This window comes from Scophthalmus maximus, chromosome 18, assembly GCF_022379125.1.
Source record: "Scophthalmus maximus strain ysfricsl-2021 chromosome 18, ASM2237912v1, whole genome shotgun sequence".
NCBI lineage: Eukaryota > Metazoa > Chordata > Actinopteri > Pleuronectiformes > Scophthalmidae > Scophthalmus > Scophthalmus maximus.
Window position 1 is genome coordinate 11101205 of NC_061532.1, and position 15172 is coordinate 11116376.

Below are 15172 nucleotides of genomic sequence, written 5' to 3' on the forward strand. Positions count from 1 at the left end.
GAGGTGTATGAGGATGAGATAACAGAGGTGGAAACAGTGAGCGAACAACAAATAACAGAGGAATAGATCCCCTGTAACCAGGCGATGTGAGACATATTATTACAGTTTGCTGATGAAGCATTGCTGCAGTGAGTAGGGAGACTGCTCCTCCAACACCTCAATGTTTTGTGTTTTTATTAGCTATAGTCATATGAAGTCAGTGTTTTAAAATGCAGATTGAATGTTAATTTAACACAAAAATGGCAGACGTCTACATGAGCTGCATAAACACTGACAGAGACAGTGGCTTTTTTATGTAATTTCATGCTTGTTTGTCAAGTTCTATATATACTAAAACTATAATAAAAAAGAAGAAGGATTTATTTTACAGAATAAACAAGCAGAGCAGTTGTGCATTTATGTTCACATTTTAGGGGAAAACTGTATTTGCTTAATTAAATTTATATATATTTGGTTTTAATAGGGTTTTTTATTTAGAAGTTATTTATGATAGCATTCATGGTTAAACTGTGAAAGGAAAATCAATAGATAAACATAGACAGTGTTGGTGCACAAATCAAAATCTTAATAAAAGACCAATTAAAGGAAAGACTTGGAGGCTCACGCTGAATGCTTTAATAAATTAAAATAACTAACAAGCTTACATTTCTGCAGACAGTCCGCGTTGACTTGATAAGTCATAATTTTAGTAAAGTCCCTTGTGGGCTGTTTTCTATTTTTCAAAATCACCTTACGTCTAACTAAAAACAACCTCCCCGTACCAAGTGTAAAATGTAACCATAGACCTTTTCCACTGAGGGAAATTATGATTATTTTTTTTACACCAATGTGTTCGTAACTTTGCACATTCTGATTTTACATTACTACTATACTTTTTTTTATTTTGTCCTGGTGGAGAACCCGAGTTCTCCAAAGATATAAAGTATATCAGCCTGAATTTAAGAGAAGTATGTTTGAAGTGATGCATCAAATGCATCCGTGACAACAAACAAACAAAAACATATTGTTGGAATTGAATATTTCACTGTGTAAACTTATAGCTTCAACAAAGAGCTGGAAGAATGTGACAAATAACACGTACAAATACATGAATGCTGTATTTTTATGGTGGTGTTGTCAGTCAAACAGATACTACCTCAGGCAGTGGACTCAATCTTAAAAACTAAAAATAACAACTCTTCCCCTTCGGCTCACGTCTCAGACAGTGTAGGGTTGTGGCTTGATGGTCGGTCGTGAACAACCCAGATTGTGATATTTTTACAATTCAGACACTTCAGACACCGTGCAGATCAGAGCATCACACTGCCGGACTCTCAGAGTCTGACAGAACAAGTGAAGTAGACGGAGAGTGAGTCAGAAGACACCAGAGCTGTTGACAGGCTCGTCCATCATCACTCTAAAATAGCTGGACACCGAGACACGCGGCTGATTAAAAACAGTGGCGTGGTAGTGAGGGGAAGAGTGGAAAGAAAAAAAACCTGTGCCCCAACTTGGGGAGGCCCCTCAAAATGGTTAAATTAACTGCATGTAATGCAATGTAATGTTAGAACCATTATAAGTTAATATGTGACATAATTCCTTGCATCTAAAAGTCATGTCACAAGTCCTTTGCAGAATTTATTCAATTTGTGCTGAAAGGTTGTTTTTGTAGTCTGTTTTACAATATTATTAAGTTTTAAGAGGCTTGAAGTGTCCAATGTTTCTCAAGTAATAACTTGTGATGTGATCAGTTTACTTAAGTGGTTTTAACAGTTTTTTATGAACGTCAACATTGCATTCAGCAATATCAGATTCTTTATCTAATGTCCCCATGCATATTATTATGAGTCAGTCAGATCGATAGCTGTGGTACCAGGCTCTAGTCTTGTGTTTCCAGTTTCAATACTGGGGCCACATGCTTTGTATAGAATATTTGCCTTGCAAGTTTTATTATTACTGCAGGGGTAGACCCCTCAGTTGGGCATTGGTTGTAAAGGAATTCACCTTAATTCTACCAAATGATTTAATAAGAGACAAAAAGAATTGCATAGAAATTCACAAACATTTGTCATATCAAAACCCTATTACAAAAACAAAAATGGGCTGAAACTCAAGGCTTATTTTTGCCTATCCTATTATGCCATTCATCAAATAATATATGTATACAAGAACACATAAAACATGAATCCAGTGAGGTTTCCGACTGTACGCTTTCTTCAACACTCTTAATCTACTGATGACCCTGATTACTACAACCGATGCATGTGTGTCTGCTGATTCAGATATTTATAAAGGCGTGACAATGGATATTTCAAGGGTGGGGGGTCGGATTTTTTTGTGTTACACCACTGGTTGCAATGAGGGGAGGACCATTTGTCCCCCTCTGCAGACTCTGTAGCTCCCCCTACCGGTGACCACGGGGACGGCACTGCCAGTCTACACGGTGCCATGACCACGCACTGTCACCGACTTGTGTCGTGCGTAAAAGGGATAAAACACAATCCGCTGGTTTGGATGCGGTTACGTCGAGTGCACCTGCCGCACTGCCGAGCTGTCGCTGCCTTGACACATAAAGCCGCGGGCGTGAAATTGTGCTTGTTCCTGGAAGACTGTGGCAACTGATACATTATTTATCATGCGCAGAAAAACCCTCATGCACATGACGAGAAAACGTCTCGTCCGTTTGTTGTCCGTTCGCGCTCAGCGACGCTCGGTCCTGCTTCGACGTTTTCCGGTAACACGCTTCCCTTCCACTCCCGCCCGAGCGAGCCCCGTGAAACATGACCCCCGTCGCCGTGGAAACAAAACAACTGCAGTCTCCCAAACATGGTCAAGGGAAGTGGGGACGACGCAGGCGCGACGGCGGCGGCGTGTTGACGTCACGCGCGCCGCACGGCACCGCACACGCACCGCGCCTGCTCGTGGAACCGGATTCCCTCGACCGTGACAACAGTGTGTGCGGAGCCGAGAGCGAGCGATGAATAAATCATTGACCCGCTGTTTGTGCTGCTCCCACTCCTTTCAAACACGACTCGGTCCGCGACGGTTGTACTTTATGTACTTTATGTACTTTATGTAACGATCATGCACCCAGAACAAGTCACACTGACACTGACAGCTGCACACACACCAGAATACCAATATCACATTCACGATCCTCTACTCTACTTTAAAAAAATAATAAAAAGTATAGGCTATCACAATCACTATCAGCAGGCACAGATTGAACTGTTTTCATCTACTAGCTGCTCTGGAGCTTTCGTTCCTTTTACATGACCTTCATCAGGACATGGACAGATAAGATAAGGTTCATTAGTCTCACTGGACCAGGTTCATTCAGTGGCTGCTCTGGAGCTCATGATCATGTTTTTTTGTTGTTGTTGTTGTTGTTTGTCTGCTTTTTGGGCAGGTCCTGTTTTCTCTAATGTACTACTTTTAAGGTATCATGAGATTCAGAGATAATTCTGGACCTTAGAAACAGCAGTTGAGGAAACATCACCAGCCATTCGATGACTTTCATCTTGGCACAATCTTCTGACTTCAGCACGTGTAGTTTGACATGGATTTTCAAATGTACCTTTTTTTTCCTGGGGACTTTAATGGACTTCTTGTTTTTCAGGTGTCATCAACCCGTCTCTTCAACTGCCGAGGGGCGATCCTGTGACTGAAAACCAAATGAAGGCTGTATATTCGAAAGAATATTCTTGACCGTATGACACAACAACAACAACAACAAGTGTTTGCAGTTGTCTCACTTTATTTCCACCAATATACAATTTTTTTTGCATCTGATCATTATTTCATAAGTAAAAAAATAAACTATGTCATAAAATACATCTTGATAAAATACATGACATGATATATATATTTATATATATTTTTTTTGATGATAAACTTCAAAGGAAATGTTGAGTCAGGGGACACCTTACAGCAAGATGTTACACCTATATGCTACACGAGTAACCCTTCTTTTTTTTCACTTGTTACAACACAACTTTGTAGACGGTATTACACGCACACGGAGAGAAGGCTACGGAGCATGATCTCACTTCACATCACATTTAGGGATTTTTAAAATCACAAGCCGCCGCCTCTTCTTGGATTTTGGATGACTTGTTATTTGCATGCACTTTTTTGACACCAGCACAAAGTCTCATCTCGGAGAGCTGCACCACCCGCAGTCTGGAAGAATTCGACCATGTTCACGTCACAGCCACAGAAAACATGTCCTATACACACAACCTTCGATGTTTTCGGTTTTACACAACATCGAATCTCACACTACGAATACTTGAGAAAGATCATTTAGCTTGCTGGCTGGTTAGGATATACTTTAGGCATCAGTGCATAACTTGGTTTTTCCATTCACAGAGCCAGAAGTGTCGGAGAGTTGAGATCTTTCATTAACTCGGATGTGCCGGGGCTGCCTTTGAGGCTCTCGCAGCCCTCGGCCAAGGAATCGATCTCAGAGTAATTAAAGGAGAACACTGTGCGGTAATTGCTACAAGTGGGACTGGAAGACATGACCGGTGTGCTCAGGGATTCAAGGTCATTCGCCACGGACTTGTACAGGGTTTCCCAGTCCGAGAGGCAGAAGGGGCCGCTCAGGTCTATGTCGGGGACAGACGCAGCCGTCTCTGGACTCACTGCCATCTCCAGGCTGGGCACCAGGTCGTCCAGGTCGTCTCCCCGTAAGTCCTCCAGAGCCTCCTCCTCTGCGCTCGAGCACAGGAGGATGTTGGAGTTCCCCAAAATGGCTGCAGCAGGAATGCAAGGGACCTCGTCCATGTCTTGACCAACATGGGCTTCTCCAATCGCTGTATTGCCCTCTGGTGTTTTTCCATTGTCTGCGATGTACAGCAGCTGCGGGGAGGCCGGGGGATCCTGCAGCATTGTGTTAACATCCTCTTCATTATCCTCCTCCTCCTCCTCATCATCACCATCATTTACAGGGATCTTGCAGGATGGTCTGTGGGAGGCTAAGACCTGCTCCAGTCTCTCCTTCTCCCTCAGCAGGTCGGATATCTCCGTCTGGAGGGAAGACTTCTCATCCTCGAGCATGTCAGTTTCCTGAGTTGAGGAGGGACAAAATCAGAAAGGAAAAGGGAAGCATGAAAACAATGCTGCCCCGTGGGGCTCAGCAATCTCCCCCTGCTGTGCCCCTGTGATGTTAAACGACTAGTGACATGTCACACTGCACTGTATATATGTGCCCGCAGCTTTCGGATGAGTGCATGTTCTCCGTATGATTCCCCCACAACAAGATACTTACCGCCTGTAGAGTGTCTATCAGCTCCCTCCGTCTGTTGCGACACTTTGCTGCAGCAATTTTGTTCCTCTCTCTCCTGATCCTCCTCCTCTCCTCCTCCTCTTTGGATGGCTAAAATCAATAAGGGGGAAGGAAAGAAAATCGTCTATTAAATGCGCATCCTGCCGACTTTTGCCATGTCAGCACTTGGCTTTTGAACTCCATTTCACTTGCCAGACAAAAGAAAAAACAGTGGCGAGACTGCTGGAAACACTGATCTGGCTGGTGCAGACTGTCTCTCTCCCTCTTTCTCTGTCTCTCTCTCTCTCTCTCTCTCTCTGTCTCTGTCTCTCTCTCTATCTCTGTCTCTGTCTCTCTCTCTCTGTCTCTCTCTCTATCTCTGTCTCTCTCTCTCTCTCTCTGTCTCTCTCTCTCTCTCTCTCTCTATCTCTGTCTCTGTCTCTGTCTCTCTCTCTCTCTCTGTCTCTCTCTCTATCTCTGTCTCTCTGTCTCTCTCTCTCTCTCTCTCTCTATCTCTGTCTCTCTCTCTCTCTCTCTCTGTCTCTCTCTCTATCTCTGTCTCTCTGTCTCTCTCTCTCTCTGTCTCTCTCTCTCTCTCTCTCTCTCTCTGTCTCTCTCTCTCTCTCTCTCTGTCTCTCTCTCTATCTCTGTCTCTCTGTCTCTGTCTCTCTCTCTGTCTCTCTCTCTCTCTCTCTCCCTCTCTCACTCTCTCTCTCTGTCTCTCCCTCTCTCTCTCTCTCTCTCTCTCTGTCTCTCTCTCTCTCTCTCTGTCTCTCTCTCTCTCTCTCTCTCTCTCTCTCTCTCTCTCTCTCCCTCTCTCTCCCTCTCTCTCTGTCTCTCTCTCTCTCTCTGTCTCTCTCTGTCTCTCTCTCTCTCTCTCTCTCTCTCTGTCTCTCTCTCTCTCTCTCTCTGTCTCTCTCTCTCTCTCTCTCTCTCTCTCTCTCTCTCTCTCTCTCTCTCTCTCTCTGTCTCTCTCCGTTCAGGCGGTAATACGCTGCACCACAGTCAAGCCAGACACGTGAACGCGCGTTTGTATGCGATTCCCCATCCCATCCACTCACGGGGCCGTGCTGTGATTAGGACTCTCGCTGCACCAATTACACACGATCCAATCACCGTGTGTGCCTCTACTCTCAGCAGTCGTTTACTTACACTGTGCTCGCTACGTTAATTTTACGTTAACGGTGAAAAAAAAATTAAATAAATAAATAAATCAGTGCCATTTCACGTCCTGCCCAAAATATCGCGATATAACACAAACTGGGGAGCGGTGTCGTGGAAGGTCATTGAAGAGCATTACTGATTGATTGATTGATTGATTGGTTGATTGATTGGTTGATTGGTTGATCGCATCTGACTTTATCTCTGAAACAGAAATCCCATCATCCCCCTCCCCCTACCCAACGTGTTTTCTTTTTTCTATTTTCTTTTTCTTTCTTTCTTTTATGGCATACCTGCTCTCTCTGCCCTTTCCTGCTGCAGGGCTTCGCCTTGTTCGCACCTGCCGGGGAGGACGGCTGAGTCGCGCGTCGACTTCTGGTCCTCGCGCGGCCGGACGACGGGGAGACAGACGTGATGACCGTCGGCTGCACCATCCAACTGAGATCCGGCGAGGTGGAGATCGCAGTCACGGTGGGAACAAAGGAGTCTGTTGCACTGGTGTCACTGTCCTGGAACAAAACAACAACAACAAAAAGCATAATTGAGCTTATCTGATGGATAATCAAACACGTCCACGGCTAACCTTTAGATGTGTTTAAATGGTGCATTAATCATTTGGCTGCAAAAAAATTAATAATCATCCGTCAAGATCAGCTTCACGTGCATTCATCAATTCCTTATTATTCCCCATTTTCATCATCGTCACTCTAAAATTAAAGGTCACCACAAGGCATAAAACCTAGTGTATATTACAACCAATTTTCCTGAAATAAGTCTTAGCATCATCGGATTCCCCCACAGATACATGCATGACTGTGAAGAGATGCATATGTGTTTGTATGGAATCCTTCTCAGCACGGGACACTAATCCTGTTAAAGAAAACGCTGTCTATGAAATGTTCTTGGACGTGTGAGGAATGTGAAGAATGCGACCTATATTATCCATATGCATGCATCAATCATCGTTGTGTGGGTATTATTTTATTTTTGTTGTGAATGCTCCGGTCCCAGCTTTTACCTTGGCGCCGTCCATAGATGATGAAAGCGAGTCAGGAGGGGGCTGGCTGCACCCAGGGGTGTCCCCGCCAGGCGATGCTGTGCTACAGCTGGAGGATGAGTCGAACTCAGTGCTGGAGTCCGGATGCATCATCTAAAAATCACTGCATAAAAAAAAAAAGATAAAATAGTTTATTTTCTCTAAATAGTAAAATGAAAAGCTATAAACGCTCGTAGATCCCTGCAGGTTCATAAATGGTAACTGTGCAGATAGGCCCGCCTTTTATAGTGAGCTGGAATTTTATGAATGAAATCTGTGTGGTGAGACTGAACCATTCCACAGAGGGAGAGGTGGTGTCTGAAAAAAAGGAAGCAAGCAGGTGTTCTCCAGTTTGACATTTAAATCCCACGAGTGGCCGAAAGGCAATATTAAGCAGCCTTTTTTATTTTCTTACCTAATGTGTTTTTTGCCCAGATATCAACAAGTGACGAGGCTGTATAAAGTCACACCCCCGCCTGCAAGAGGTGCCCATAGCCATGAATGAAGTACGTCACTTCATGTATGCAGCATCTGCATCATACATTATGTTCCCTCCATGTTCACATATGATCACGAGACGTATCTTCGTTGTTTTTTGGCGCATTCGTGGCAACAGAAATGTCCTTTCGGGTGAAGGGGGGGGGGGGGGGATATATAATAATAGTAATATAATATATTAATAACCAGCTTAAAACATGTCCTTGGTGTGCTTAGTACTTCATGTTCCCTCCGAACAGCCCAGATTATGGAACAATGCCGGTGAACACTTTAGAAGGCACAATGTAATATCACAGAGAGAACTGACCCGACTTATCATTTGGAGCAATATATTGTGGAACCCAGCATGATTTTTAATAAATGCACAAAGCCTCCAGCCCACCGGCTCGTTACTTCTCAAGAGTGTTCAATATGTCACATTGCCCCTTCTCACCTGTCTCTGCATATATGAATAGAGCTCCAGCAACAGGACTGTCGCTGTAGCAAAGCAGCCAATCGCTGGAATGGACCAGTCGAGCCATATTTGGTGTTTCCGGGCAACGAGGGGGGCGGGGGGGTCGCTGCGGCGAACAGTGAGAGCGCGCAGACGTGTGTGTGTGTGTGGCCCACTCACTCACTCACTCACAGTCACAAAAGAAAGTGAAACATGCGCAAAAAAAGCTCGTCCGTCATGTATTGTATCTGATAACAGCGTCATCAGCTGATTAGAGACTGTTGAGACAAGAGGAGGAGGAGGAGGAGGGAAGACCCCTGCACTTGACCCACCTCCAGTCAAACAAGAGGATGTTATGCATGATGCATATGTATCAATTAACTGGTAATATTAGGCCTGTTGTCTGATTGATGTCGCCCCTGAATTCCTGGTGCTGATCACTTAACAAGACCGGTTTTGTTTTCGTCCAGCCGTGTTGATGCAGTTCATTGGCAGCGATTATGCAAAGCGTTATTCCCGCATATTCAGCAGCAGCTATGAGAAAAGGGGGTTTGGATCGGCATGCAATGGATATGCTATATTTAGGTCTCGGGTGACCTCACAGATCCACCGAAGTGAAAGGGATTGGAGGGTGAATAGAGAAAAGGGGGCTCGCACCGTTCAGAGGGGTTGCATTTCCATGGGGCAGCTTCCCGGCAGCAGCAGCCCCCCCTCATGGGTTTATTTACCGGCAAATCCTTAGGGCGGTCGACTCCAGCCCATTCAGACACTGGGGGCGGCTCCAGACCCAGAGGGTTCAAAGGTCGGACATCTAACTGCAGACGCCCATCACTTAACACGCTCACAGACGTGTTTTCATCCGAGCAACTTGAGCGTGAAGGGGCCACAGTTTATTTTTAGACTCGGTGACATCAAAGTTCATGTAAAATAGGCAATTGTTTATCCTAATTATGTTCTGTCGAATAACGTCACCGCGATTCCGTGTGAGCCTAATGGATTGGACTGAGATTAACTGACTCAGATATTTGAAGTATATAACATTTATTTTTTTATGACATAAACCTAAAATTAATAGCTTAAATAAAATAAATATACAGTAGATCGGGCTGGGTGTTAGAGATGTGTTGCTGCAAGCTAATTGATTAAGCCTGACCTTAACTTTCTCCGATTATTATCATCATCATCGTGGTTATCTGCTCATTTGTCACGGTCACCAACGAGGCCTGATTCCGCCTCTGAGAACTGAAAACACGTTGTTCGGGGACAGACAGTCTCGGTCAGCGCGGCTGCTCTGAGGAGCTGCTGTTCTTTGCAAACCAGTTCAAACACAAACACTCAAACAATCCATAAAGCTCGCGGGTTGCTCAGTGTCCCGTTTCATTCCGCTGCTCCAGCCGGGCTCCAGCGTAGCTACCGTCTGATGACAGAGCTCTCACTCCGCCACCGTTTCACAAAAACCACATACGTCAACCTGTGACGTAATGACGCGTGTTTTGTCAAGGGTTGCCACTGCTGAGGGGCGGCGCTGCGGAGCCGGTTTTTTTTTCTTTCTGTCTTTTATTTGTTGAGTGGTTCGTCGCCACAGCACAAGCGATCTTGGTTGCCATGCATATCGAGGACGTCACTGACGCGAAGGGGTGGAGTGTTGCCGCGGCAACAAGGAATGTTAAACAAAACACGAGCGCGGGAAAGAGAACTCAACCCTTTAACCTACATGGGTGAACTTTCATACAATAACCCTGTTATTATTCACTTATCACTTATTAATACTTTGTACGTTCATGAATGACACGTTAACACTTTTATTTCATTTTAAACAGCAGCACTGACACAAAGTCTGCACACTTTATGTGGATGCTCGGTAATTAGAGCACTGCAAAATTATCCAACTAATAGAGTAATAAATTATAATCGATGAAATACTAAATAAGCAACAATAAAACTGCTGTGTGTGTGTGTGTGCGTGTGCGTGCGTGCCTGCGTGTGTGTGTGCGTGTATCAAATCTTGATTAGGGTGTTCATGGCAATGAAAATATTGTTATATATATAAGAGCTGCAACAGTAAATCAATTAGTATTCGACTACTAAATTAATCGCAAACTATTTTGGTAATTGATTCAAGTCGTTTTTATGAATAAAAAAAGTCAAAATTCTCTGATTTCAGCTTCATAGATGTGAATATTTTCTGGTTTCTTTGCTACTCTATGTCAGTGAACTAAGTAGGTTTGGTGTGTGGACAAAACAAAATATCATCTTGTGATTTTGGAAACACGACTGACATTTTTCACCATTTTATGACATTTTATGGACCACACAACTAATAGATTAAACGACAAAATAGTCGTCAGTTGCAGCCCTAATGTATGTTATGAAGCCATAGAGTTATTCAGTTAAACAATACATTTGAAGACTTAATGTAAAGTCAGAGTCAAGCAGTATATTTTAGTGTTTTTTGGTGGCTGCTTATGTAAAGGGAGAGGCGTGAGGATTCCCTCTTACCACACACTTCACAGGGGGAAGACCTCTCACAACATGTACAGACGCAGCAGAGACAAAAGCAAACTGCTGTTGTGGAAAAGTACACTTCGATCAAACCTGTTATCAGCTGGCTCTGCAACTTAACACACCCTTGTTTGGATCGCTCACAAAGGGTACAAGCAGGGCCGGAAGGCACAGCACACACGCAACTGCCTCTGCTCTGACACGAATCCCTGATCATACCTGGTGTGTGTGTTTATTCAAAAGTGTTCGGGACACACTAATGGAATAGCATAAAAAAAATTAGGCACATTCCTTGGGGCCAGTGAAGATTGGTTGCGTCCTGAGGGTCACGAGGGTCATTCCTAAAAGAGTTACATTTACTTTTATCTTCAGTTGACCCATTTGTTCTGTTTACCCTAATTCTAACTGTAATCCTCCCTCTATATGCCTCAGGAGCATGCACCCTGCATTTCACTGTATGGCCTGCATTGTATGAGCATGTGTCGAATCAAAAACTTTAAAATCTTTGTTGCCAAAAGACCCTGCAAGAGTTTCTCACACCATGGAATTTGTTAACATGAAAATGTGCTTTTGGTTTCCCAGCCTCAGTGATTATTTCTACCTTCATTTGCACATCCACTTGCACTGTTCCCGTTTTGCACTGTCATACACTAGTTTTTATAGTTTCATATTTAATTTTGTATTTTTATTTCTATGTAGGATTGATGAATGTTTAATGTATGTATGTTCGTAAATGCTGCAGGATGCCGGAATTTCCCTAAGATAAAATAAAGTATCTACTAAACTATATAGCTGACTCACTTGGCTATAAAAAGGCATCAAAGCCTATAGAGGTGTCATTTTTCAGGTTCTGGCTCAATAATTATATGTGAGAGGACTGTTCAACAGGAAAAGTGGAAGGAAAAAAACAACCCAGCAGAAAGCAAAAGTGTGTGGATCATCGTTTCTGTTTGTCACACTTAGTTCTAAACAGACACATTTGCATGTTCAAATTTATCTCTGAGGCACTGTGTGTGTGTGTGTGTGTGTGTATGTGTGTGTGTGTGTAGGATGTACTTGTGCTGACCATTATCCCAGTTCTTCAGTTCTTCTCACAACAGCCTGTGTGTTTGTTGTCTTTACATAACGTCATGTCGCTGTCGGCCAATCTCGGAAGCCGCATTTCCCAGCAGGGCCCGCCCCTTTACAGGATGCACCATATATGGAAAATGACGTATCGGGGATCCCGTCTGCGGAATATTCCATTTCTTGGGGGTGAGTTAAAAAAATATCGTGAAAAGAGACTTTTCTAAGTAAAACGACACAAGCAGCGCGTTGTACACTCAACATGTTGTGTATTTGAATGAAGTACAAGCAGCAGCGGGACGTATTACTGCGTCGTTCAGTCGGCGTCTCGTGGTTTCCTCCCCCCCGGGCTCGGATTAGGAGCACGCCCCTCTGCCGACGTCATTCGGCCGGTGGCTCTCAGCCTATATAAAGCTCCGTGGCTCCGGAGTTGGCAGTCAAACTTTCAGTCGCCTGACAGGAGCAGCACTCGAAGAGTTCACGAACCTACTGAAGGGATTTCCTCATTTCGAGCTCACATCCCAACACCGAAGTCAAGTTTTGTTTTGGATCTTTTCCTACTTGTTATTTCTGTTTTGGGAAACCATGATGTTCACCGGTTTCAACACGGAGTGCGATTCCTCCTCCCGCTGCAGCACCGCCTCCCCGTCCGGGGACAATCCGGGATACTACCCGTCTCCTGCGGGGTCCTACTCCAGCATGGGCTCCCCCCAGTCTCAGGTACGTCCAGCGGAATACTACTCAACTTTTATTACAACACTGTTCATTTCATATTTCAATCTGTTGTTGTTTTTTTTGCATGTAATGAACAACCTGGAAATAGATAAAGCTAATTTGAAACATTCACCGGATTATATGCTCATGAAGCTCAAACAAGTCGTTATTGTCTATGGGACCGATTGGTGCATGAAGCAGCCTGTTGGCCTGAGCTTCACAGTGGAGGCAGTTTTCATTCATCCACCTGGAAACTCCATAGAGAGAGTGTAGCGTCAGAGTTGACATCATAAGGATATTTTTAAACCATCCGGCTTTTTATAGACCCTCTGCTTCATTCATGCACACCCTGCAGTGCTGCACCCCCCACCCCCTTATTCACCCCCTCCCTCCTGAGAGTGTACCAAATGCACTGACGATCCTCTTGCCTCATTCCTTTTTCAGGATTTCACTGACCTGACAGCATCAAGTGCCTCGTTCATCCCCACCGTCACGGCCATTTCGTCGAGCCCCGATCTGCAGTGGATGGTCCAGCCTTTGATCTCCTCAGTGGCCCCTTCTCACAGAGCTCACCCCTACAGCCCCAGCCCCGCCTATCCCGGAGCAGCCATGAGGTCTGCAGCATCCAAGGGTCACGGCTCTTCCAAGAGGGGCAGAGTGGAACAGGTAATTATCCCTCAGCCCATCTTCTTCAGGTGTTACCGATAGCGAGTGGTAACTTCCACGTAACAGTGTATTAAGTGTCATAGAACTCGAGTCTTAACTTTTTTCCTGTGTCTGCTGTGCAGGCGACACCTGAGGAGGATGAGAAGAGAAGGGTTCGCAGAGAGAGAAATAAGCAGGCAGCAGCCAAGTGCCGCAACAGGAGGCGAGAGCTTACCGACACTCTGCAAGCTGTAAGTATCCCACAGATTTTACATTCATTCATCATAATGAATTCATCACCACATCTAAAAACAGTGTAATCCGACAGCCAAGTTAACACCCCCTTTTTTTCTTCCTCTGTCCATTGCAGGAGACCGATCAGCTGGAGGATGAGAAGTCCGGCCTGCAGAACGATATTGCTAATCTTCTGAAGGAGAAGGAAAAGCTTGAGTTTATTCTGGCTGCCCACCAGCCCATGTGCAAAATCCCCTCAGAGCTGGACACAGACTTCGCCATGGCCTCCATCTCTCCCGTCCTCTCCTGCCCCTCCACCGCGGTGTCTTCCCGGGCACACGCCGCCGTCCCCAAGACGTCCGCCGTCGCGTCCACCCTGCCAACTTTCACTTCGACCTCCAACTCAATCTTCTCCAGCAGCAGCAGCTCCATCCCGTCCACCGCCACCGTCTCCAGCAGCACGGTGAAGATGATGGACCTGGATGCCTCCGTCCTGGAGGAGTCTCTGGATCTGCTGGCCAAGACGGAGATGGAGACAGTGCGGTCGGTGCCAGAGGTCGACTTGTCCAACTCCCTCTACACGACTCAGGACTGGGAGCCCCTACACGCCGCAGCCAGCAACAATGACTTTGAGCCCCTGTGCACGCCCGTGGTGACCTGCACCCCTTCCTGCACCACCTACACGTCCTCCTTTGTGTTCAGCTTCCCAGAGGCCGAGACCCTCCCTACCTGCGGCGTCGCCCACAGGAGAGGAAGCAACAGCAACGACCAGTCCTCTGACTCCCTCAGCTCACCGACCCTGCTGGCCCTTTAAAGACTCTTCCAAAAAACAATAGTACTTCCTATCAAGCACATTCTCTTGACATGTGAGACAGATGTGCAGATCACAGGGCTATGGAATTGACTTTTACCAGGCTGCAAAATATTTATTAATTATTTGCCTTTATCTATACTTGCCTATTACACCAATGTAGCAAGTTAAAAAGCATGTTTTAACTAATACCACCTAGTCATTTTAATGAGTTGATATATGATTTTGATGGTGCTAGATAACAAAAGTTGTTGTAGTATCGATGTGTGTTCAGAGCAATAGTTACTATTATTGATCCAGTTTGTTTTTCTGGTAGATGGAATTTTGCGAGTAACCGTGAAGCGTTTGTGAAACTTACAAAAAAACTAAAAAACAACTGACCCGTGCTGCGTCTTAACCATGGTCTGAGTGGTCTATCTTCGTATGAGGTTTTCTGTGAAAACGTCAGTGGATTTAATTTATGAGATTTCAATTTATTTTTTTACAGAGCGCGCGTGAAGATGAATGTTGTTTGTAAAGAGATGTAAATAAAAACATAGTGATATTTAAATTCAACTCTGGCTCTCTTCTCATTATATCCCCTACAGGTTGTTTCTTTCTCTTGTAGATATGATAATAGATCAGCAGCTCCATGTGGGATACAGCACACAATTAAAACCGAGTTTAAATTTAGCCTCCGTAAGACACAGAAGTCTTTTCCCTGCACCTCCACTGGCTCTATTTATTGTTTCGTCTGTTGCCAAGGTTAACTATACGTCAGGGCTCCTACGTCAGTGCGTTCTTTCCATTTTTTTTTATTTTTTTTTAAATTTTGCAAGACCCGGC

At 44.7% G+C, this 15172-nt stretch overlaps 2 protein-coding genes across 2 annotated transcripts; one reads left to right on the forward strand and one right to left on the reverse strand.

Annotated features, from left to right (window-relative positions):
- Positions 1-3600: 3600 nt before the first annotated feature.
- On the reverse strand, positions 3601-7662 carry si:ch211-153j24.3 (protein c-Fos). The gene is made up of 4 exons (XM_035618193.2): positions 7428-7662; positions 6703-6918; positions 5252-5359; positions 3601-5049 (listed from the first exon to the last, which is right to left on the reverse strand). Exons 1-4 carry the CDS (start codon positions 7557-7559, stop codon positions 4345-4347), a joined length of 1161 nt encoding a protein of 386 aa, XP_035474086.2. The 5' UTR covers positions 7560-7662; the 3' UTR covers positions 3601-4344.
- Positions 7663-12173: 4511 nt separating this feature from the next.
- On the forward strand, positions 12174-14902 carry fosab (v-fos FBJ murine osteosarcoma viral oncogene homolog Ab). Its single transcript, XM_035618197.2, has 4 exons — positions 12174-12663; positions 13102-13323; positions 13446-13553; positions 13673-14902. Exons 1-4 carry the CDS (start codon positions 12529-12531, stop codon positions 14348-14350), a joined length of 1143 nt encoding a protein of 380 aa, XP_035474090.1. The 5' UTR covers positions 12174-12528; the 3' UTR covers positions 14351-14902.
- The last annotated feature ends 270 nt before the right edge of the window (positions 14903-15172 follow it).